The sequence below is a fragment of the Trichomonas vaginalis genome, chromosome I, assembly GCF_026262505.1.
Source record: "Trichomonas vaginalis G3 chromosome I, whole genome shotgun sequence".
In the NCBI taxonomy this organism is placed as follows: domain Eukaryota; phylum Parabasalia; order Trichomonadida; family Trichomonadidae; genus Trichomonas; species Trichomonas vaginalis.
Genome location: NC_067203.1, coordinates 15,161,388 through 15,186,104, shown reverse-complemented (window position 1 = coordinate 15,186,104; position 24,717 = coordinate 15,161,388). Strand labels below are relative to the sequence as shown.

At 29.9% G+C, this 24,717-nt stretch overlaps 13 protein-coding genes across 13 annotated transcripts, besides 1 other annotated feature; 6 read left to right on the top strand and 7 right to left on the bottom strand.

Annotated features, from left to right (window-relative positions):
• Nucleotides 1-60: 60 nt before the first annotated feature.
• On the bottom strand, nt 61-936 carry TVAGG3_0990050 (uncharacterized protein; the record flags this gene model as incomplete). The annotated part of the gene is made up of 1 exon (XM_001329930.1): nt 61-936. One exon carries the CDS (start codon nt 934-936, stop codon nt 61-63), a length of 876 nt encoding a protein of 291 aa, XP_001329965.1.
• Nucleotides 937-1,164: 228 nt separating this feature from the next.
• Nucleotides 1,165-1,719, bottom strand: TVAGG3_0990060 (uncharacterized protein; the record flags this gene model as incomplete). The annotated part of the gene is made up of 1 exon (XM_001329931.1): nt 1,165-1,719. One exon carries the CDS (start codon nt 1,717-1,719, stop codon nt 1,165-1,167), a length of 555 nt encoding a protein of 184 aa, XP_001329966.1.
• Nucleotides 1,720-2,080: 361 nt separating this feature from the next.
• On the top strand, nt 2,081-2,676 carry TVAGG3_0990040 (ribosomal protein S4/S9; the record flags this gene model as incomplete). Its single annotated transcript, XM_001329932.2, has 1 exon — nt 2,092-2,649. The coding sequence occupies one exon, from the start codon at nt 2,092-2,094 to the stop codon at nt 2,647-2,649; it is 558 nt and encodes a 185-aa protein (XP_001329967.1).
• Nucleotides 2,677-3,038: 362 nt separating this feature from the next.
• Nucleotides 3,039-4,097, bottom strand: TVAGG3_0990030 (transcription initiation from RNA polymerase II promoter; the record flags this gene model as incomplete). The annotated part of the gene is made up of 1 exon (XM_001329933.2): nt 3,105-4,085. The coding sequence occupies one exon, from the start codon at nt 4,083-4,085 to the stop codon at nt 3,105-3,107; it is 981 nt and encodes a 326-aa protein (XP_001329968.1).
• Nucleotides 4,098-4,596: 499 nt separating this feature from the next.
• TVAGG3_0990020 (fasting-inducible integral membrane protein TM6p1-related family) lies at nt 4,597-5,393 on the bottom strand (the record flags this gene model as incomplete). The annotated part of the gene is made up of 1 exon (XM_001329934.1): nt 4,626-5,378. One exon carries the CDS (start codon nt 5,376-5,378, stop codon nt 4,626-4,628), a length of 753 nt encoding a protein of 250 aa, XP_001329969.1.
• A 1,018-nt stretch (nt 5,394-6,411) lies between these two features.
• On the top strand, nt 6,412-7,842 carry TVAGG3_0990010 (Hermansky-Pudlak Syndrome protein 1 family; the record flags this gene model as incomplete). Its single annotated transcript, XM_001329935.1, has 1 exon — nt 6,425-7,801. One exon carries the CDS (start codon nt 6,425-6,427, stop codon nt 7,799-7,801), a length of 1,377 nt encoding a protein of 458 aa, XP_001329970.1.
• Nucleotides 7,843-8,145: 303 nt separating this feature from the next.
• Nucleotides 8,146-8,712, top strand: TVAGG3_0990000 (sperm protein CH-like domain-containing protein; the record flags this gene model as incomplete). Its single annotated transcript, XM_001329936.1, has 1 exon — nt 8,146-8,712. One exon carries the CDS (start codon nt 8,146-8,148, stop codon nt 8,710-8,712), a length of 567 nt encoding a protein of 188 aa, XP_001329971.1.
• Nucleotides 8,713-8,847: 135 nt separating this feature from the next.
• Nucleotides 8,848-9,771: a mobile genetic element.
• Nucleotides 9,772-10,004: 233 nt separating this feature from the next.
• TVAGG3_0989980 (uncharacterized protein) lies at nt 10,005-10,881 on the top strand (the record flags this gene model as incomplete). The annotated part of the gene is made up of 1 exon (XM_001329937.1): nt 10,005-10,772. The coding sequence occupies one exon, from the start codon at nt 10,005-10,007 to the stop codon at nt 10,770-10,772; it is 768 nt and encodes a 255-aa protein (XP_001329972.1).
• Nucleotides 10,882-11,339: 458 nt separating this feature from the next.
• Nucleotides 11,340-12,128, top strand: TVAGG3_0989970 (LysM domain domain-containing protein; the record flags this gene model as incomplete). The annotated part of the gene is made up of 1 exon (XM_001329938.1): nt 11,436-12,044. One exon carries the CDS (start codon nt 11,436-11,438, stop codon nt 12,042-12,044), a length of 609 nt encoding a protein of 202 aa, XP_001329973.1.
• A 178-nt stretch (nt 12,129-12,306) lies between these two features.
• On the bottom strand, nt 12,307-15,030 carry TVAGG3_0989960 (WD40 repeat-containing protein; the record flags this gene model as incomplete). The annotated part of the gene is made up of 1 exon (XM_001329939.1): nt 12,307-15,030. One exon carries the CDS (start codon nt 15,028-15,030, stop codon nt 12,307-12,309), a length of 2,724 nt encoding a protein of 907 aa, XP_001329974.1.
• Nucleotides 15,031-15,381: 351 nt separating this feature from the next.
• On the bottom strand, nt 15,382-16,339 carry TVAGG3_0989950 (ribonuclease inhibitor domain-containing protein; the record flags this gene model as incomplete). The annotated part of the gene is made up of 1 exon (XM_001329940.2): nt 15,428-16,339. The coding sequence occupies one exon, from the start codon at nt 16,337-16,339 to the stop codon at nt 15,428-15,430; it is 912 nt and encodes a 303-aa protein (XP_001329975.1).
• Nucleotides 16,340-16,532: 193 nt separating this feature from the next.
• On the bottom strand, nt 16,533-17,975 carry TVAGG3_0989940 (ribonuclease inhibitor domain-containing protein; the record flags this gene model as incomplete). The annotated part of the gene is made up of 1 exon (XM_001329941.1): nt 16,533-17,975. The coding sequence occupies one exon, from the start codon at nt 17,973-17,975 to the stop codon at nt 16,533-16,535; it is 1,443 nt and encodes a 480-aa protein (XP_001329976.1).
• A 750-nt stretch (nt 17,976-18,725) lies between these two features.
• Nucleotides 18,726-19,570, top strand: TVAGG3_0989930 (Ankyrin repeat family; the record flags this gene model as incomplete). The annotated part of the gene is made up of 1 exon (XM_001329942.1): nt 18,742-19,554. The coding sequence occupies one exon, from the start codon at nt 18,742-18,744 to the stop codon at nt 19,552-19,554; it is 813 nt and encodes a 270-aa protein (XP_001329977.1).
• Nucleotides 19,571-24,717: the final 5,147 nt, after the last annotated feature.

The following is a 24,717-nucleotide window of genomic DNA, read 5'->3' as shown; positions in this document are numbered from 1 at the left end:
CATTTTAAAATCAAAACTAATAAGTAATTCTTTATTATCGACAACAACAAGAAAAAAGGTTTATATCTGATCAAGTAGTGCAGCACTGACTTTCTTTGTAGCTTTTCTCTTCTTATTAAATAAGAAATATCCCATAACAGCAACAGCTGCGATTACAGCGACAATTATAATTGGAAGTCCAATTGCTAAGAATAACTTGATCTTATTTTTATTGGATGGTTTAGTAGGTGGATAAGGAGTTGGTCCTGGAGTTAAATCAGGTGTAATTTCAGGAGTTATTTCTGGAGTTGGCGCTGGTGTAGGAATATAAGGAGTATAACTATCATTATATGGCATTAAATATGATGTTAACCATCCATTCTGGTAGAAAATATTAAATGGTGATAATAAGTTCTCAGGACCGTTTTTGACGTAGACGAAAGGAATATCTTTAAATTTAATTGAAGTTAAAGAAGAAGATTGGTATCCACCAACAACAAGTTGCCCAGGAAATGCCGAATATATGAATGCCGTCGGGATTTGTTGGTTTTCGAAAATTTTCATATTTAATTTCGAAGTTATCCAATCAATTAACTCTTGTGGATATGTTCCACTTGGATGTGGCTTAGCAACCAATGTGTAATTTGGATATTTCAACAAAGTTTGGTTGAAATAACTTTTAACTTCAAGGGAATTCACCGGATTTGATGTTAAAACGAAACATGTCTTCTTTCCTTCAACAAAGTACTTCTCTTTATATGCTGTTCTATTGATCATTGAGATTTCATACAAATAATCCACTTTTTCTTTTGGTTGGTTCTTAATAATATCAAGAACATCGATTTTAATGAGGTTCATTGTAGCAAGAATTGGCTTTAATGCTTCATCTGTTGTTAATAACATATCTGGATCAGATAATTCCATAAAAATGCTTGGATACGTTGCTGCTCTGAACATTAATTTATTTAATCCAACATCGCAGTTATTAATATGATAATTGATTGTTAGATTGCCAATTAAAGCTTGTTGATAAAGATCATCAAACTGTTTTGCAAAAATATTCCATCCTTCAGTAGTATTTATGTAGTTATTATAAAATATGTTATAGGAACCTGTTCCATCTGATCCTAAATGTATTTCATAACGAGATTGATGAATTCCTTGTCCAATGAGCCAATAAATTGGTTAGCCAACTCTTATATCATCTACTCTAACATGGAAGTATGAATTTGGATCATCACGAGAGATATTTCTAATTAAATCGTAAGTATGTAATGAATCACCAGGAGATGAATAATAAATTGTATTAGGATAATCTTCTGTTATCTTGGTGAAATTAAAAGTTTGATATCTGTTAATCTGGAGCTCCATATTGATATCTCTTGTTAAATTGAATATTAAATAAAAGAAGGAAGTGATCATTGGGAATATTCCACAATGGTTAATAATATAGTAATAGTTTCGTTTCTCTTTTGGAACTTCATTTATATTAATTTTGATTGTAACGTTCTCATCATCAGGATTTGTACCCGAAGCTGTAATTGTGTATTCTCCAATGTCATAAATGCCATACAAAACATCTCTTTCTGGAGTAATAGCAAGATTCTTGCAATTTGTAGAATTTATTTTAAAAGATTGAGTATTTGTAGTGTAATTTTCTTCTGCAATGATATCACCTCTATAATTTGTGATTTTTATGTCGCATTTAGCATTTGCTGCTGTAATCAAACTCAAAAACATCTAATCAAATTTTGAGTTCTCAGAAAATGATTCTTGATTTGGTTGAAATGGTATGCTAGATTGAAGCGAATAAAGAATATTACGTGATTAATACTCTTTGGACACAGATGATAAAATTTCGAAATTCATTTTGCCATTTTGAGATGTGTTGATGCTACATTCTCCATTTTTTATTCTTAACATTCATGTGCACTCATTTTATAATCGATATATGCATTATTTAGAAGAATTTAATTCAAATACAAATAAAAAATCCTCAATTTTATCAAATTCTTTAATACCAAGTAGTGGTTAATTATTATTGATATATTTTATCATAATCTAAAATTGAATTAATTTGTAAACCTGGGGTTTGGACCTCCTTTATCGAAAATGTCGAGCCGTAACTTCTCTCGTACATTTAAGAAACCAATGCGTCCATACGAAAAGGAACGTATGCACAAGGAGCTCCAGGTCGTCGGTGAGTACGGTCTTAAGAACAAGCGTGAAATCTGGCGTGTTTCATATACACTTTCCAAGATCCGCCACGCCGCCCGTGAACTTCTTACACTTCCAGAAAACGATTCAAAGCGTATTTTCGAAGGTGCAGCTCTTCTTCGCCGCCTTACAAAGCTCGGCGTTCTTGATGAATCCAAGCAAAAGCTCGATTATGTCCTTTCTCTTACAGTCAACGATCTTATGGATCGTCGTCTTCAGACACAGGTTCACAAGCGTGCTCTTGCTAACTCTGTTCACCATGCTCGTACACTTGTTTCCCACCGCCACATCTCTGTTGAGAACCAGCTTGTCAACCAACCAGCTTTCCTCGTCTGGAAGGAATCCGAGAAGAACATCAAGTACGCTGACACATCAGTCATGACAACAGAGAAGCTCGGCCGTAAGAAACGTATGCGGGCTCATGCACAGACAAAGAAGGCAGATGAAGAGTAAGTAAATATCCATACATACATTTTTATATTCTTATTTTTATATGAAATTATTATTTATTTCCAAAAATTCAATTGAGTAATCTAATTTATTTTAAGATTTCTCTTTCTGTTCACCATTATCTCCTTATTCTTTAACGTATTTTCACATAAGATATGTCCATAAAAAACCATATCATTTCAAGAGTACCAATAGGGGTTTTATGACTGGTTACTTCCTTTTGCATTAGAAATTGCTTTAATAAGAAGAATAATAAAAATTATTTGTTAAATGGCAAGATTGTTTTGCATCTATGCATTCAAATTTAATAGGTTTACATTATGTCTTGCATAGGATTATGATCTGCTTTTAAAAGTAAATTTTATAAATTTATTCTGAATGAAAAAGAGTTTAAGGTATTTGATTAACGCTTAAAACCAATGTTTCTTTTAATAACAAGGAATTTTTAATAATTAAATTTAATTTGGTTTGAGCCTAATCATATGGCAAGAAATGTCACCATTTTCTGTTCCGGTGACAAAGCTTGATCCGAATGGAGAAACAGCTACGTATGAAACTGGGGAGGAATATGGAGCTGTTTGTCCGATATAAGTTCCGTGAGAAAATTCGAAGCTCTGTGTTAAGTTGCAGCCAGAGCCACCAGCGGCAAGGGCCAAGCCATTTCTAGATACCTTGCAAGCGTTGATATAACATTCTTTCTTAGCAGTTTCTGGGTTGATATTGATTTCTCTAAGCTTCTTGCCTGATCCGTAATCCCACATTTCAATTTGCTTCTTGTCTCTTGCAGAAGCTGTTATAATTGTATCGTTATGTACGTCTAAGCCAGCACCACGAATGTGAGGGCCTGCAATGTTACGCTCAGCATTTCCTGTACGGACATCCCAGTAAAGGACACGATCATTCCAACCAGCAGCCAAAATAACGTTCGAATCTTCCGGATGGAAACAAATATCGTATATATTTACTTGCTGGGATGCTGATGTGCGGGAAGCCATTTTAACAAGAACTTTAGTTCTCTGTAAGTTTTCGAGATCGTAAACACGAATTGAACCATCTGCGCAAGCAATAGCAAATGTTTCACCGAATGAATCTACATTCATAGCTAATAAGTTGCTACCAAGATGTCTTGACATTTCAACCATTTCGCCTTTAACGATGTTGTACAAGAAAATAAATCCATCTTTACTTGTGCAAATAAGAAGATTTTCTTCGAAAGGATGGAATCTAATTTTTGTAATAGGGTTGGTTGTATATTTTTGCTCAAGTACTCTTTTGATTTCGCCAGTATATGAAGTTGCAATTGTAATAATACCTGGTTTGTTTGAATAAGCAACAAAAGCACCATCGATTGAATAGTCAATAGCAGTTACAGCACTTCCACTAAGATCAACTGTCCATGCTGGACTTTCAACGACGAAAAGCTCTTCAGGTTCAAACATTTTTTTTTCTCTCTCTTTGTAATGAATTCAATTTTTTGAATTGAGAAAGGAATTGATGACATGATTGATGAAATAGTTTTATGCCATTTTCAACAAGAATTTTTCGAAAACCTGTAATTCAAAATTTGATTCGTCATTATTAAAAGAATAGATGCAAATTCTATATTAAAATAACAAGCTTTGTGTTAGTTTTAGTTGGTATAAATGCTTCCGCTTATTACTCTAGCTTTTTTGCTAGTAATTTTGTGATCAATTGTAATAATAGGCAAAATTGAAATGTACTCTTATAATAAGTCTTGATCCATACACATCTAATTGGTGCCGGGAAACGATATTATAGTACAGCTTGCATGCAAATTATTTAGAGGAAATATAAAATCATAACATATATCAAGTGTGAAAGCAATGACTTAATCATTTTATCTCTTCAAATCTATAGAAGTGATGTGCAAATTAGGAATTCAAAGTATGGTAGAAAAAAAAAATTATTTTGTTATTTGGTATCATGATAGAAATAGATAGTTTACTCAAGTAAAATATTTAAACAGACAAATTGATATGTATTTTCAGATGCTTCATTTCTTGTCCATACGTAACAAACACAAATTGTAAGCAGAAAAGTAGTATCCACTCGCCAATTGCTGATGCAGTTGCATCCATATTTGGTTCAAAAACAGCATCAGTGAATCCAAAGATCAGATATCCAATTGTCGCAAATGATATCAAAAATAACCTAACCATTGCGAGATTTGTATCTTTTCTACAAACAACATAGCATAGTGTTTCGAACACAAGTATACCTGTGAAGCCAGAGAATGCGAAAAGAAAATGATATTTGTAAACTTCATTAATTGGGCAAAATCCAAATCCGCCAACTCCAATGCATGATATCATTATAACTAGAATAAAAACGATATTAAGGAGTCTGGAAAGGTTGTAATTAAGTTTCACATAATTATAGTACATGAATATGATAAAGAATGTAGTAACTGAGCCGCATGCTATCATTGATGCAAAAAGAGCTTTGTTTTGGTACTCTGTTCCAGATTCTGAAATAGTCGGAAGATATCCTGAGAGTCTGCCTTCCATAATGAATAAACCGAGACATACAATTCCAACACAAAGTGGAAACGCGAATATTGGTACACTTATCAAGTCTAATCTGATTTTGATTTTAATTTTATTGTCAAAAATTTGTGATTCTCGACTGACATCAGGTGCGCATAATTCTTCTGTATCTTCTTCATGTTTCATTTCTGTCTGATATGTATCTATTAGATTAGAAGTGTCCATATTTTCCAATTCAGATACTCAATAATCTGACTACCTCTCAATTTCATCGGAAAATTTCTGAAAAACAAATCATTGGGCCAACAAGTATAAATTATTCTTAATTTAAAATTAAAAATATGTTATCATGCTATTAATTATATCAAATTTAGATCGAGTGAGGATTTTTTATTGACTTTTTTTTTGAAATTACAGATTTCGGTATTTATAATATAACAATATTAAAATATACGTTGGAAAGAATTGTTTCCCTTTTAGAAACTATGATTTATTTTAGAAATTTCGTCAATGAATAGATATCATTCACAATACTTCAAACATTTGGGGAAGAATATTCTTTGCCGACGAGAGTATGATCCAAACCCCACTATATTTCATTTAAATCCAAGATATTAAAAATTAAAAAAAAATTATAGAATGAGTTCATATTATATATAAATCTATCTTTATTTAGTTGAAGGTCACACGCATGCCCAAAGGGCAAGCGTAATAACCTGAAACCTGAAATTATATCATTATATTTGAGTTTTGAGCCAAAGAATAGAAGTAAGTTATGTATTTACCCATTAGATCTCAAACTCGACTCAGCTGACATGGACAAAAAGTAAAATGATAAATTTGTCCATATTCTTTTTAAAAAAGTATGTAATAAGACTGTTTTCAGTTCATCTGTATGGAATAGGCTTAGTTATGGCTTTGCAGTTCAACTGTATTTTCAAGTGCAATAATTCTTGCATTAAGTGCTTCTAATCTAACTCTAATATTTGTTAATCTGTTATTTAGGTGATCTACAACTTTGTTAAAATCATCAAAAGATGGAACCTCTGATATTTTTCGAGTTTCTACTAACAATTTTTCTAAAATACGAATTTTGGAGGATAATGCTGTCTGACTTTTATAAACCATCTTCATGGATTGAGAAACATGTACTATAAGCTCAGATACTGCCTGATTTGCAAGTGAAATTTTATTTTCATCTTGCATCGTGTCACTTTTCTCACTCACATTTCAGTTCAAAATAATCGTTCTCATTTTGAGAATTTATTTTCATGAAAATTCGAATTATATCAACCACTACAACATTTTATCCACTAGATACGGATGCTCAAGATTTATCTCACAAGAATGACAATCTTACCCTTAAATCAATGCTGATGTATCTAAAAAGAGAATTAAATGAAGAAGTTCGTTTTTTTAGGGCAGGAGACAAGTTTGTTGTTTTACAACAATGGAGAGATGCTCTTTTTGTTATCGAATCTGATGAAAACTATTCTCCTGAACTCCTAAAATTGACGTTACAAGCAACAAGAGAAATTTTAATCTTTTTGTTCGGTCCAAAATATGAAACTGTCATGGGAACAAGCATATCATTAGCAAAGAGACAAGCATTTGCAAGATATATTGATACTTATTTGAATCATTGCGATACAAATTATTTATCTCTCCTTCAGACTCCGATACATGATATTGACAATTACGAATTAGGAAACTGTTTTTCGCAATGTGCCGAAAATGTCTCTTCTCAATACAAATCAAATTTAATTGCTCTATTTTTGTTCAATAACAACAAAATAGTATCAATGTACGTTCCAAAAAATGCTTCTAAGATTGATCCAGAAATGCTGTTCATTATTCAGCTATTCGAAAACGTTGAATACCCGAATACAAAATCTGAACCTAATTTTCAGTTGATAAGTGAGCAATTTGTCGAAGAAAATATACGTACAAGGATCGCGTTTATCAGATCCAATAGAATTCCACTCGCTTGCAGCTTAACTTCGTCACAACTTTACGCAAATTCTCCATTGTCAATTCTAGCGATTACACAAGACTCAAAAATGACTATTGAGCAAAAGGATACGATAAAGAGCATGATGATGAACCTTACAAAGTCAGTTTCTACATTATATTTTGCTCAACCAAATTATCCGCCCATTGAAGTTGTTGAAGGTCTTATACATGCAGCATTTATCAATAGAACAAACGGTACGTCATTCGAACTTACTCCAGATATCACAATGTCATTGTTATCAAGATATATGGCATTTCAAAGTGAAGAAGAGATGGAACAAATGGTCATTTCGATGAAGAAGAGCTTAGCAAACAAAGCTATAACAGCTTTAATGAAAGGATACACGACAATGATTTGGGGTGAAATGGATTTACAGTTTTGCTATCTTTTGGCATTCAGAGATGCTGATGGGAATGAGATAAAGCCAACCCGGGTGTTTGAACCTCCTCTTTTTGATGATGACAGCGGAATTACTTTTAATTTAGTTGCAAGCTCCGTTCTTCCTGATGTTAGAGGAAAAATTAATGTCTTTGAAATATTAACGGTATTTACCGGTGAGATGCCTGTCAGAGATGTTTCTTACGGAGTTCATTTGATGTTCCAAAATTATTTGAAGGACTATGTCATGCTTTGATTCATTTTATATATATTAGTAATAAAAACCTATCTATTGTTTGTTTTTTATATTCTATTCTTTCGAAAATTAATTATTATTTTAAATCTCAAAGTTTCGGCCTTTTATTGTAGGAATAGGAGCATGAAAAGCTCTGATCTAGAATAAATGCATCAAAAATCCTATTCCTCATAGAAATTGGAGATTTTTTTGCCCAAATAACTCATCCATCATGGCTTTAATATCTTGTCCAGACTCTTCTTCATCGCCTAATGATAACTCTGTCTCTGTAAATTTACTCATTTCTCTAAATTTTCAACAAATCACCCAATTTATTATGAGATTAGACCCTAAGTTATTTATTTATGCAAGAATTTCAACTTGAAGAATTATTGAAATGGATAGATGGAATTCCTCTATCAAGAAAGAAAAAGAATCTCTCAAGAGATTTTAGTGATGGCGTTTTGATGGCAGAAATTTGCGCTCATTTTTATCCAAAAGCTGTTGATCTTTTCAATTACAATGAAGGACTTAAAGTTGACACTAAAATATACAATTGGAATACACTCAATGCAAAAGTTTTACAAAAAATCAAATTCCCAATAGATAAAGCTACAATTACAGATATTGCAAACTGCAAACAAGGAACAATCGAGAAAGTTCTTTGGGATTTCAAACAATTTGTCGAAAACAAGCAGGAAGAAGCACAAAAACCATATTTCGAGGATGTTCAAACAGATCCAGATATTGAAGAAATAGAAAACGCACTAAAAGCAACAGATAGAACTTTACTCGAGAACAAAATCAAAGAATGTGAAGATCAAGCTAAATATATAGAAGAATTACATGCAAAGATTAAAAAAGTTGAAGACTTAATAAAAGAAAAAGATCTGACTTTATCACAACTAAAATCATCAGTATTTAGGAGATGAGAAGAAATTTCCATATATTATAGAAAATAATTTTGTTTATAATTATTATTTCATTAATTTAATCTTCTTTGTGATGCGAGTCCATGCTTTTTGTTATATTTTTGTTATAAATCAAAATAATTTTTATAATTTTTTAAAGGTGACCAAACTATTTTTTGAAAGTCCGCCATAACTTTAATGGTACTATTTCAGCGTGTACAATGAATACAAAAATTCTAAGAGTGCCACATAAAATAGTACTTTAGACTTGAGTTAATGCTACCAAGCAAATGTTAAAAAGATGACTTTAGTGTTTTGATAATCAAAGATTAAAATCATTATTGTCTAAATCAATAATCATAACGACAGAAGTTAATGTTTTTTCATAAGTGCTTTAAATCCACTTTTAAAAGTATACCTCAAAAATCAAAATATCATTAAAAAAATTGGCCGATAGGTTTGGCTTTAATTTTTGTCTGCTTTTATGATTTGATATGGATGTTATAATTTTAAAAGTTGAGCCAAATTCACCAATAGATTTTTGAGATTTGCAAATACTCAATAATTTTCAGCGTGTTATCTTTTATTAAAAGAACTATTTGGTTTCAGTATCATATAAATTGATATTTACTTTCTATTTGAACCTTCATTTAGCTAATGATTTAATAATACAGATTTCATCTAGTCCTTATAAGAGAATTTTGAATTTGTTATAATAAAAAAACAAACAGATATAGCTTACACTTCTATAATAAAGATACCTTTTATAGAAATCAGTATGAAATGTGTTTTGGCTTATTGGAAGCATATCAGACATAATCGCCATAATCAAAAAATCTATATACCCAATAAGTAATAAATTTGTCGATATAGATTTTCCATAAAATTAGTTTTTAGTCTGATCTTAAAATAAATTTAATTTTTTATAAAAAAAATCACATTTAAAAGTACCTTTTTAGTAGCTCGAAATCCTGTTGGTGGATTTCGGGCGTACTTCAAAATTAGCTTTTCTTCTACATATGCAAGCTATATTTTAAATATGGAGCAAATCGGATCGGCGAAAGGAGTTTAGTTACCTTTAATTTTTTTTATATTCTTGGCAGATATATATTCAAAGGCTTAAGATTCGAAAATTTTTTGCCATGCAATGATGTAACATAGCTATTTAACCTTAAGATCCAATGAAATTCAAAATTATTAAATTTCATGCATATAACGTTTTTATTTGAAAGAATTCTGATCATAGTATAACAATCCATATCTTTGTATGTATTATTTCATTCATTTGATTGAGTAAAAATCATTTCTTCCTTATGTCTGCAACATTAACGGACAAGGAGAAAAATGATATAACAACAATTCTTGATCAGGTTGAGTCCAGTGTACAAGATCCTAACAAACAATATCATTCATTGCTGAAAATTGATGAAGAATGCCGAGAAATATGGCCATCATGGAATGGTAGCTTTTATACACCAAATCATAAATCAGTATCATTCGTAAAAGGAACTACTGCCACAAAATTACCAAGCTATACAGAAATTTCAGAACAAGTTCACGAAGAAAATAAAACTCAGAATAATTTTCGCAATAATGACCAAATTCAAGTCGAAGTTACCACCCAAAATCCTGAAGCACAACAGTTGGTTAATGAGGTTGATAGTATTAAAGATGATCTTACAGATTTAATGCAAAAATTAAGTCAGACAGTTCATTCACCAGATCAAGTGCCGCAACTTGTTGGAGCTGATCCACTTACAGCATGTGATATGAATGAAATTTCTAGTGTTGACTTCAATCATTCACGAGATGATAACCTATATGGTCAACTCACAAAACAACAGCAATTAGCAATTGTCATTCAAGTTCAAAGGGAAATAATGGCTCAAAAAGAAGCAAATAGTGCTTTAGAAAAAGAAATTCAAGATTTGAAAGTTAAATATGTGAAATCTCAAAAGAGAATTGTTTTCCTAAGAAACGAGATTAAAAAGAGTACAATTGTTCTCCAAGAACTAAAAAGAAGAGATGAAGAAAATAAACCTAATGATAATCAGCTTGTTGATACTTCTCAGATGTATTAAAATGTTTGTATTTTGTTATAGTTTTAACTTTCATGTTGTTTTTCTATGTATTTATTATATGAAGGCGGAATTTTGATTTAATGCACAAGATTATGCTTTAATTATTTTGTATGTAGCTTGGAGAGCAATATTGATATCATTTTATTCTTTCTCATTGACATCAATCATTTTTTGTGAGTATTTTCCACTTAGAAAAGAGATAACACCCAATTTCTACTATTTTTTTAAAATTAATCTCTAAATTGACTGAGTGTCTTTATAAGAAGCTAAACCTTAAGTTGCATGAAATACTCTCGGAGAATATGATAGCAAAAGAAATTGACAGGTTTTATTTATCCTTTCAATATTCAATTGCATAGATTTTTCCATCAAAAATTAATAATTTTATTTAAAACTATTAAACCATATACATTTATAATTTAGGTCAGACAAAAGTGTCAAAAATATTTTCGATCTGATTTAAAATAAATCAAAAAGTATAATTGAGCATTATACTTACCAAAAAAATTTCAATGATATCTCAATTGAAATAAAACAACCCTGAAATTTACTCAAGTAATATTACCCTAGTATCATTAATATTTTCAAATCATCTCTCTTTTCAATTTTTACAATACTAATTTTATTCAAATATTCTTGATTTGAATCTCTATCGATAGAAAAATGTTTGGGTTCCTCTTTCTCTATTTTAGCTTCAGCGAGCGCTGTATTTCTTATCATACAACAAAAATTGGTGACTCTCTCCTCCAAATTCAAAAAATCAGCGGAAATACTGCAGAAGAGCTCTTTGAGCTTAATCCAAATTTAAATCTTCAGAGACTTTCGCCTGGAATGACAATATACATATATACTAAATGTTCTACATCTCAAACCAATACTCCAATCTTCTTAGAAAGAAGCGACATCCAAGACTTAGATCTAATGTCAGGTTCGTTGTTTTTATGCTTTTTGAAATACAAGGGATATACAACTGTAGATCAAGCAAGTCATTCATTTACAGATCTATTTGAGAAAAATCTTATTAATATGGATGGATCAATTGATAATATTTTCCCTGTTGCACAATACTATGGCTTTAATTTTGTCTATCGCAATGTACCAAGGAAAGACACCAAATTAGAAATAGGCGAGTATGTTGTTGACGGTAATTCTCATTTTTGCATCATCGAAACAATAGATGGCCAAATATCTATTGTATTCAATCCAAGTACAAAGCCAAAGTTTAGAAATATTAATCCAAAGAAAGTCATGAACCATTATTATTGTGTTTAAATTTCGAGTATCTATTACTCGTATTTCTTAGTATATAGTGTTGATGATATATTTATTGATTCTATCAAATTTATGTAAACTGTTAACTTTTAATTTCACTGATTTTATTTCGAAAAAATTGAAGTCAGATACTTGAGTAGTTGTTATAGTATCGATAAAATTCGCAATATTAATCAATATACTAAAATATACAAACAATTTATTTAAAAAAATATAACATGAATAACAAAATATACGTTAAATGGGGTCTGACATAATTATTTTAAGCTGGCTTGCTCTTTGATTCGTAAGCCATAGCTAATGCTGATGAGATTGAAGAAATAAACGTAACAAATCTAGAAAGAATCAAAAATATCAAGTTGTGAGTCTTTGCAGCAGACATTGAGTTAAGTGTTTGATGTAACTGGTTCAACTGTCCCTTGAGATAATTATATGATTGAGATTTTGGATCAAAACTTGAGAATTGGCAGTCAAAATTAGTGAATATGTTATTAAGGATTAATGCAAATGGCTTTAATGATTGTACTGATCCCTCAATCATCTCAAATTCTGAGACAAATTCTGGAATGAAAGAAAATGGATCAGTTTGAGAGGCACTTTGCATGTATTGGAAGATTGGTTCGAACATCTTGGTGATATCTGATAATTTCATATCTTTTCTTTGAGCAAGGAGTTGCTTAATAAGAATATCAGCTGATTCTACGAGTTTTTCAAGATCTTCAGGGACATTTGATGGCTGATTTAAGAAATTCTGAAGTTTCTTGACAATTTCAACTATTTCTTCTTTATATTTAACAGTTTCATTTGAAGTTGTCTTCAGTTTCTTCTTTGTACTGGTCAAATCATTGTTTATTTCATCAACTGCTTGCAAAACTGCATCTTCATTGTTTCTATCGACCTCTTTTTCTAAAATTTTTGATAATTTATCAGCAATTAAAGCGTAATCAACGACATTTACAGTTTCTTTCTCCTTAGGAATGCTTTCTATATTATTTATGTAATCTTGGACGTCATCTAAAGCATCATTTACCTCATTTTGAATAATTGGATTTGTTTTCTTTTCTTTTTTGATGATTTGATAGAGTCTTTCTGATACACTGTTCAAGAAAACTTTGTTATTTAATCTATCTTGTTCCGCTTGCCTTAAATTATTTTCAATTTGGTCTAAATAACTTTCAATTGACTCTGTTTGCTCTGTTTCAAGGATAGACTTGAGTCTTTTCATTAAATCAGCCACAAATTCTTGTTGTGCTGATGATTTCTGGTCAGCAATTCCGTCCATGCTTCTTTTCATCTGATCGAGGTTTTCTTTGACCGTGTTATACGTATATTCGCCGATATCCACGGCCTTGGATTGAGAAACGTTAAAAAGTGCCAAAATCTTGAAAAACGATTCTCTTTGAGATCCAATCAAGATATTTGCCTGGGAACATTCCATTGACCTTGACTTCAGATTCATCTGGTTTTCTCTGAAAATTTTTACAAAAGTTGACATCATTTTTTCGATATCTTCGTCTGGCTCGATATAAGCGGTCATTGTCTCAACAAGTCTCCTCTCTCGCTCTAAGAATTGAACACAGCGTTGGCATTTCTGACCAAGTACCCCTTTAAGTAGGTTTCTGAATGCAATTAAAATTTTTCTGTCTGTTTCCATTTCAGGAACATCTTCATTCAAGAAGGAAGCGATATGAGGAATCGATTCTGTAAGCGCTCGTCTAAATTGTGTATCAGCTCCTGCATTTTTATCGTATTCTTCCATTTTTTTATTATTTTCATCCAAAATTTTCTTCATTTCCTCGTATTCTCTCTTAGAATCTTCTGCTATCTTGCATGCAGCTTCTTTTTCTGCTCTAGCTTGTTTAATTTCTTTTCTTATATTTTCATATTCAGAAATTTTCTTTTTTAACTCATCATTTTCATTAATAATAGCAGTTGACTTATCATGGATGATCTCTATGAACTCAAGAACCTTCTTATCCTCAAAAACTTCCGTTCCTTTTTGAAGAATTTCAGGGAGTGAAGCATCTCTATTGAATCTGATAGTTATTTGTTCAATATCTTCTGTATCACAGTCAACAAGTTCTCCTAGATTCTTTTCTACCCCATTCTTATCAAGTAAACTTTGAATTGCGTAACGAAAATTGTCATACGCTTCAAACATTTGAGAACTATGGCTATCGAACATTCCTGCTTCTCTTACAGAATGTATTATTGCACAACATGACGTATATGAGTCGCTCCTGAGCTTTTCTAGGGCTGTAGGACCTAATGGAGACTCCGCGAACTCAGATGTAAAGGAATCGTTAAGAACACGTGAGAAATTCCTGATATCTGTAGTTATTTTCGTGGTATCTTGGCCTTCTTGGATAATTAAAATTGATTTTCGCTTTAAATTCATTAACTGGTTCTTCAAAGTCTTAGATTTTCGAACTGCAGCATCATGTATGCCTGTTACTGATGTTGAATTCTTTCTTATTGTCTCAAGACAATCGCTTACGATTGTAAAATGCATATCTATGGCTTCATGTATTGGATCATTGCCACTTTGACGTATTTTGCGCATTGCTTTTGAAAAAACTGCAAATTGCTTTAAAAATGGAAGAAAACTCTGTAAAAATTTATCTCCATTTTGACTTTTTGCTGAACGAGCGGATTTTAGTGCTGAAGATGATGTTCTTGGCAGATTTATAATAAATGTATTATAGAGTGCATCCATTTCGTTGATCATAAGATTGAATTGAGATCGAAATTCAGAAGTAGTATTATTATGAGATAAAAATGATGCTACATTATTCATCATTATTTGATAGTTGTTCTTAAAATCTGATAAAACGTTTGATTCTCGAGGAGATGGAAAGATTTGTCGAATATTATTGCCCAAAGATGAATAAGAAGTTGGAGGAACAAATGAGGATTTACTTTGAGAGCGAACACCAAAGGATGTAGTGGCTCCAGGGCGGAGAATTCTCGCCCCAACTTCACTCATACGTTTTTTTTTTGTCAAATACGAAAACATAATTCTAAGATTAAAGTTAACATATGAGATCATCGGGCTTGGTGTTATAAAGTTCATGATATCGTGAGCTTCAATTTTATACCAATTCTGTAAATTGTATCAATTCTACTCCATTATTTTGATATATGATTCATTTTATGATAGAAAACTGATTAACTTCTTGTACTAAATCAAATCGTGTCGATATGTAAGCAATTTATTTAAATAATTCATGGGGATAATTTTATCCAAGCTCAGCTTTCTACATATATATGCTATGTGTAGTCCCTGTACAGAGTTTCAGACCAAAATTTTGGTTGGAATGATGTGAATTTAGTATTTTTTTATTCAAACAAGATGATATATATAATTTTAAAATTAAAACAGTTTAATTAACAAGATGTTTCCAGAAAATATGCGTAGAATGATAACGTAAAAATTTGAGCATTAAACGATTTTTGGAAACATGAGCAATATGACATGAAGTCATAAGTCTTTTAGGAATTCCAGAAGAAACGATCATGTGAAGATAATCAGTGGATGTGTTCTCAATAATAAGAAGGCATCGAATGGAATTGCAATCATGGAATGCATCAATCTCAACATCTGAAACTGAAAGTGGGAAATTGATGTATTTGAGATTAAGACAGTTGTTGAATGAATGATCTTCTATAACAGAAACACTATCTGATATAATTGTGATATTTTCAATGTTGTTACTGCAATTAAATGAATAACTACAGATGATACTGCAGTTAATGTCAAGCTCTTTATCTTCTGAGTTACTCAAATGAAAAATAAGTTCCCATTTAGTATTGTTTTTGTAGTATAAAGTATTATCAATACATTTGTATTTGTCTGATGAAAAATCACTGATATTTGTAAGAGATTTGCATTCTGAAATAGAACTAATTGAAAAGTTCCCAAGTAAATTTGTTTCACTGAATATAATTGATTTTAGTTTGTTACAATCAAGAAATGAATATTCTGAAATGATTCGAATAGATTGTGGAATTGTAATACTTTCTAAAGAAGAACAATTCTCAAATGATTTAATTCCGATTTTCTTTGATCCTTCTCGTATTGTAACTTCTTCTAAACATTTACATCCACAGAAACAATTATCAGGAATATTTAAGATATTACTAACATTCTTTAATTTAATGCAATTCTCAAATGCATTTTCCATAACAGTCAAAGTTAGAGATGAAAATGTAAAATTTTCTAAATTAATGCAATCTTTAAATGATGACACTCCTAATATTTGTAAATGAGGAAATGAATAATTAAATGACATCATTCTTGAGCAATTTTTAAATGCATTATTTTCTATATCAGTGATTTGAGAATCTTTTGTGAAATAAAATTTCTCAATTATAGAATTTTCGAATGCTTTTTCTTTAATTTTTGTCACAGAATTAGGAATTGTAATAGAATAATGAGCAAAATAATTATCAGGATTGTATCCCCAATATTCATAAATTATGGTTTGATTAGAATCCATAAATCAAGCCACATTGTGTAATAATAAGATTTGATTCATTCAGATATGAAATTGAAACTTTTGTATTTCTTTTAATTGAATCAAAAACATATACTTGAGAATGATAAAATAGAGTTTTGTAAGTGAATGACAATTTGACATTTGGCATATTTGTTGATACAAAATCAGATACTGTAACAGTCATTGTTGAATTAGGAAAAATAATTAATTTAAGACTTCCACAATAATCAAATACATATTCACCAATGTAGTCTACTGGACCTAAAAAAGTAACATTTCTTAATTCATTACAATATTCGAAAGCACCAATTTCAATCCTTTTCACACTTGATGGAATTATAATTGATCCGAGAGAGGAGCCATAAAAGGATTGCACCCCAATAGTTGTGACTGAATTTGGAATTATAACTGATTTGATGTCACAATGTAATAAGAAATCTTCTCCAATTGTTGTGACTGTATTTGGAATTATAATTGTTTTAATAATTGAACCTGAAAAGCACCCCTTTCCAATAGTTGTGGTTGTATTTGGAATTATAACTGTTTCGATATATGAAGAATAAAAGCACAGTTCATTAATACTTGTGATTGAATTTGGAATTTCAATAGTTTTGATATGTGAATCATGAAAACACAGCCCTTCAATAGTTGTTACTGAATTTGGGATTATTATAGTTTCAATAGATGAATATGAAAAGCAATTATATCCAATAGTCGTGACTGTGTTTGGAATTTCATATTCTGTTTTGTTACAAATAAAATATAAAATACTTTTATTTTTTGAATAAACAGCATTCCCATCTAATATTAAGTAGTTATTATTAGGATGTACTGAAATATTTGTAAATTTTTTGGATCCAAATGCTTCTCCGTCGATATCGGAGACTTTTTCCGGAATTTGAAACGAAGTGATTTTAGTACCAGCAAATACATCAGTTGTTAATGAAGTTAAATTTGATCCAACTGGAAAAGAAACATTTTGCAGTTCATTACACATACAAAATGATCGATATCCTATTATTTTAACGGATGCTGGTATGATAATATTGGTCAATTGATAAATATATTGAAATGCATAGTCTCCTATTTCTAAGAGTCCTTCTGGTAAAATTATCTGATTGACATTTATGCATCCATCAAATGCATTAGAAGAAATTTTTGTTAGTTTTGTGCATGAAGATAGATTTATTATGGTAAGATTTGAACATGAAGAAAAACTATAACTTTCAATTGTTGTTAAGTTTGGATTTTCTTCAAATGAAAAGGAAAACAAAGTGTTAAGATCGTAAAAGCATCTACGATTAATAATTTCGCATGTAGATGATATTCTGAGTTCTGGTGATGTGTCATTAACTTTTGTAAGGTTTTTTCCGTCACTTGAATAACAACTTTTGTCAATATCTATGCAAAGAAGTACTAAAAACGTAATCATAATGAATTATTCAAGTATGCTTTTTTCTTACGTCTTTGTTTATTGTAATAATATGTGACAAAAAAAGAGACCAACTCTCAATAAATTTTGAATTAAAAAATTGACAAGAACTATCACTCTCAAAAATTGGCAGTGTTCGTAGATTTTCACGTTCTCAAAAAATGAAATCTGAGCTTTTCTATTATGGTTTTTAGAATTGAAAGATGGAAGACAAAAAAATGCTACAGGTGCGACCAAGTTCAATTGAAATTCCACCAAAAGTGACACTAATAGAAAAACTATTATCCAGGATAGTTTCGTATACAATTAATCAGAGTCTATTCTATGCTATCATGTTATGGCTTATGATGGAGTTTGAAGACTTTATAAAGTTAAAGTTTCCAAATCTGGAGAGTTAATACATGATGCATCAATACAAATTTGTCTCCGCTATTAGATTAAAGCAATCAGTTATCGTTAAGTTGAATTTCATGTACATCATTTGCTAAACTATATTTCTGAATAAACAAAGCTTCAGATGGTTACTCCCCATACATATATATATAAGCCCATTACCTGGCATTTATATTTAAGCCCTGATATGATAAAATTGAAACATATTTTTTGGAAAACATTGATAAAAATTGAAAAATATATAAGGTCTAAAGAATAATGCACGTGAATAAGCTTATTTTCAATTATTTTGTTGATAATTCGAATGAATTTTTAAAATTGTTCAAATCGGAAAAAAAAATCAAAATCTTCAAATTTTTTTATTTCATTTTTTATGCTTGATAGCTATACCTCCATTCTAGAATCTATTAAAAAAGATGACATTGAAGAATTCGAATCAAAACTAACCCCTGGGTTTGATTTCGAATCCAAATTCAATCTTCCACCAGATTTAATTCCAGATATTCTTAAAGATGGTGCATGCTGGATCCATTTCATAGTCCACAGTGGTGCAGTCAATATAGCGAGATTAACACTTCCCAATGTTAACCCTAAAATTGTTGACGAAAATCGAAGAGCACTAATTCACTTCGCAGCTGCATCAAACAACTCCGAAATGTTCACGCTTGTTGAAACTTTTACATCTTCAAGAGATATACTCGATGCTGACAATTTTAGTGTTGCTTGTTACGCAGTTTTTTCTTTAGAAATCTTAGAATACTTATGGATGACTGGATATGAATTCAGATTACTAGATCTTACATATGCAGCGCAAATACAGGCATGCGACGGCTTTAATTTTATTTTTGATATTTTATATGAAGAATATGAAAAAGTTGATATAACAGTTTTCTTCTTACCATTACAATCAGTTAAATGGCAGGTAGCTCACAAAATTTACGAGCATGTCACTGAAAAAGGTTTAGATCTTACAAATCTCAAAGATCCTAATGGTCGAACTCCTCTTCTACATTACTTTGTATACAGGAATGACTTTAGGATGGTGAAAGAACTCATTCCATTCATTAATGATTTTGATTTAAGAGATAGTTTTGGTTGGACAGCCTACGAAATAGCTGCAAAAAATTCCTTTAAGAATATAATTAAGGCTTTTGACGATTTTGAAAATAAAAAGAAACAAATATAATATAAATATTTTTTTTTCTTAATAATTTATCTTTAAATGGCTATTTCGATATCAGAGTAGCAATTTAATATCTTTTTAATAATCTGACCTATTTTTGTGTCCAAAAAATTGGACGACTTTTTTTTTCAAAAAAAAAATGCCACATTCCCTTTTTAAACTTTATTAAAACCATTCCTTTCAGGGCTTTCATATGTTGGATAGTTTAAATGCATATTCCGTAACACAAAAATATTTGTAGAAAATTTCTTATAGTAGAATGTACCAAAATAGAATCATGCATGTTTGTGTTCGACTCAAAACCTGCTAAATCACACCAAAAATTGAATGGAGCTCTCAACTTCCTGAAAAAGCAATAATCGTTAAATTTGACACTTTTGGTATATTGAAAATAATTATAAGCTTATGACTATTTTTGCTTTAAATGCGTAACATAATCGTATTCTCGAAGATTAGTATTTTATATCAAAAACTAGCATTCGTCAACAGCAACAATAAAAAAAAGAATTATCATGAATATCATGTTTAAAAAGTGCCTCTAAAGTCAAATTAAAAAGTGCCAAATAATGTGATAAAGGATATTGGATAGAGGTTGTAACAAAATCATTTTTTGGTAGAGCTAAGGATGTCAATTCGGAAAATTGTTTTCATTTTAGGAGAATATAATTTTCCTTTTCGAAAATTTAAAAAGTGAGACGCGCAGGATTCGAACTTTTTAAAAGTTGATTTAAATATATTCTAGTGTGGATTCTAAGGATAATATCATATTTAAAATAAGAATATACTAGTTTAGGTGGTATAATTTTTTTCGATAAATTTGAGAGCATGTACGTTTAGGGCATCAAAAGTGTCAATTCGCTCAGCGAAAGCTGAGCTAGCGCTTCGTTCTCGAAAGAATAGGGAAGGAGTGAAAGAGAGTGATACAGATGTTGACACATTCATATCATTTCAACAAATTTTGATCAAATTGAAATGCAATGAAATTCAATTCAATTCATATCCTTCAGTCAGTACATTGACATCCTTCTACATCACAATGATAACTCGTGCATCAATAGTTCTACAACTAACTCAGAAAAAACAAGATTTTTCCTTCCAGCTTACAGCTTTTAAAAAGTTTCGATGATAAAAATCACTCTACTCTTGTTTATCGATATGTTGTGATAGTAGGTAAACGTATTCTTATCGATATTAATAAAAATATTTTTACGAAAATCTGAACCAATTACAGAGTTATTCATAAAGTTTATGATAACTGTAATTATTTCATCTTTGTTTTATATTTGAATAAACAATTTAATTTAATTTGCATAATTTTTTTTAGTTGAAAGACAGGAAACTTAGTTGAGTTTGTATTATTTTTATCGTTCAATTCATTGTATATGTGAGTGATCCAGATATTTAAGATATTTAGAAAAAATTTATTAATTTGATTAACAAATTTTAATCAAAATAGCAAAAATCTATTTGATAGCTGTAAGCAAATAATAATTTCTATTTCAACCAAAATCACTTATTTTCATCTAAACGTATAAAATTGTCAATTTTATGAGAATAAATTTAAAATCTCATGAAATATAAAGGAGAGTAATATTTTTCAATTTTCTTTTTTTCTTTCTCTCAAATATTTTCTATTGGGAATTTTCTTGAGAGGTAGGGCAACGATAGGTCAAAAAGGCTTCTCTGATAGATTTCCTTGCCTTTTGGATATGCTATAATATATAGCCTAGCATGATAGGATATGATGTCAAAAGTTAGAACATAACTTAGGATCTTGAGAAAAATGAAAAACAAAAATTACATAAAAAAAGAAAAATTTTATCTAATTTGTTTTTTTGGACCGAATAAGTAATTTTATTGAATTTCAATACGACACATAGATTTTATTATTAGTAATAAATATAATGGTTTACTATTAACAAGGAACCTAAACTAATGAAAATTTGATTTCAAATATTGTATATGATTATCATAGATTACCAAAATATATTGCTATTTATGAGGATATAATATTGATTATTAGTAAATCGTATAAATTTAATAAATATACCATGAATATTGAATGAATTTCTTGATTCATAGGGGTAAAACGCGCTTGTATATGATTTAGACAGAGAATTTATGAGATGTAAATAACACAATAAAGGTTTATATTGAATATTTTCTAAAAATAAATCGAAATTATAAAAAACAATACATTTATTCATTGAAACTACTTGGACAAATATGAAACAAGCATTCAGGCAATACTTTTGAGACTTCAACCAACGCATCTGATAATTTTTATATAACTTCACCTCTTATGCTTAGAGTGGAGGTATTGAGATCGTATAAGTATAAATGAACTCACATTCAGATATGATGTGTGAACTTCTGTTTTCACTGCAATTTTGAATCAGAATAAACTCAAAACAAGAATAAAATGATATACTCACTCTCTAAATGTGTTCGAGATTTAAAGTTGTATGAATAAAACGATTCATCTTTCGAAGCCTCCCATTTAATGAGAGACTTCGAAAGATGAATGTATTCATGTAGATGAAATACTATATATGACCATGTGTGATACTAAAGATATCAAAATGTTCATTTTTTAAGTGCAATAGAAGGGTTATCTCTCGTAAAATCTCAATTTAAGGAAGATTTAGAAAGAACTCCTTTCCTAAGTAGATAGTGTGTGGTTTCTGTCTTTGATCAGGAACTATGAAATTAAGTCGGACAGAAAGAAGTTCTTTCCAAAACAGACTCCAAATGAGTTGTTCGAAAAGAACTTCCTTCTGTATATGGATAATTGTAGTTACCGCACTGAAGTATGTGATTGTGATGATGGAGTTCTCGATAAATCTAAAATCGGATTAAGATTAATTGAAAACTCTAGTAATTCTTTGAAATCTTGTGTTGTCTGGCACTATAATAACCAAAGAATGAGAATATTATGTTGAATGATGATACGTGCTCGGCATTCGCCGAGCGAATTGAGTTTAACGTACTATGAAAAGTGACAAATTTGGGCTTTTTTTCCTAGGGTTATGATCTCTTCCTTTCTGCTCAATACGACAGAAATGAAAGAATGAATTTGTACTCCCTAATTGATTACTACAATCTGTATCTATCTTTAACATAGAATTAGCTGCATTGTGATTTATACTCCAGAATTATTCAATTTAAGATCAACCTCGTAAATTTTAATCATATTGCACCAATACTCCTACGTTGAGATAAGAACATGATTATACATACCAAAGCCCCATATTAAAAATCAAAATTTAGCACCTCCATTATGCAACCACATTATTCGTCGCAAATAAGTATATTTACGCATATTATGATGCATATTCACACAACTCGTATACATGAAAAGTTATTAAAATCAGACAAAATTATTGCAATAAGGAAAAAAAAACAACTTTATTATATATGTTAGTAATGAATTACAAATATTTCTACAAAGAATGCTCAATACTTCATATAATCTTCGAATATTTCTTATTACAAGTTAATACATTTTGACTCGAACATGATAAACAAAAGCTGACACGCTGATTACTACATTTATGAAAATATAGTACGTTTCCATTCATCTGTTTACTTGTTTTTGTTGGAATAAAATCATTTTTTTTTTCTTTCATGAAATAAGAATTTTGCTGCGAAAGCAATATCTCTAACAATAATTAATACATTACGTCAACTCTGGAATGAGTATTTATCAAATATGATATCAAAATCAAAAATTAGTTGTTTTTTATGAGTAAAAACGATGTAAATTGATTATTTGACTAATTATCAAATACTTTGATTTTCCAAATTTTTTTCGAAATTGATTTTTTCATGTGAAAATTCAAATTGTTTAATTTCATTTTTGAAATTTTGAATTTTTTTTGGAATTTTGAGTTGATCAATTCAGCAGAATTGATAATGCTATTGCTTTAGGGCATACCACAAGGTGATGAATAAAAGGTGAACATTAACAAATTATTTTAAATCACAAATATCATCCTCATCAACTTTAATTCTAAAAAGAACTGTACTGAATTATGAAAATGCATGATTTACATTATTAAAATCTTTGAATGAAAATAGTACAAGATAAGTTTTTATTCATTTTTAATTAGATTTAAACGAAAAACTACTCCATATTAAAATTTAAGTCGAGAAATCGTATTTTGTTCTTATTTGTTAGCATTTTGTAGACATTCTAATCTTGAATTAATTTGTTACATGATATTATTAACAAATTTAACTGAAAAAATATGTTAATATGGAATAAACCATGATTATATAAGCTATCAATGCTATATATACATATGTAAAAGATTCATATTAACTCAATTAACAAAAATGATAGATTTTCATAAAGGTTCAATCTAGGTTCGTCCGAAAATTTTGATTTTTATATAGAAGACATAGTTTCATATACATAATTAAATTTTCAAACAAATTTGATCATACCATTTATTAAGCAGGATAGTATATTAATTACTATCAGTATAAAAATATAAAAATGATTATATTTAATTATTGCATAATTTAGTCAAAGAGTTATAAGCCTCAAGTGATCGTTATCACCTTCAATGCACGTATACTTTATTGATTCATAGATATTTAATCTATGTTTGACATGTTGTTGTCGTCATTCGTTTTGTTCCCATTCTTCCTAAGTTAGAATTAGAGAATACACCATCCACATCATCTAATTTGGTCCTCAGCGATAGATTGGTTCATTTTGGAGGAGTCCCATCAGACAGTTTTCGAGCACCAAATATCAAATTTTAATGTATACAAATCTTTAGTGATTTATCTCTTTTATGATGAGTAAAAAGTTTCTGCTCATCAACATTTAATTTCCGACATATATGATTTCTAATTGCAATTATTTACTTTCTTTTTATAATCTAACTCTGTGACTCATACCATAAATTAATTATTGGAAAGTGTCAATATGTTTGGCACAACGCATGGCGGAAGATACCAAACCATGCAGGGAATATGATACGTTTAAGATCTCCGAACTTTTTTTCCAAAAATTTTCTATCGTTGCCCTAAACCTCTTTTTCTTGTTATCAAAAAATAATTTTAATATTTGTTTATTTCATTACATACAATAAATTTTAAAAACTCTATTTCTTCACAAGAAAATTTTTTTCCTTCATATGAAGAAACATTTTG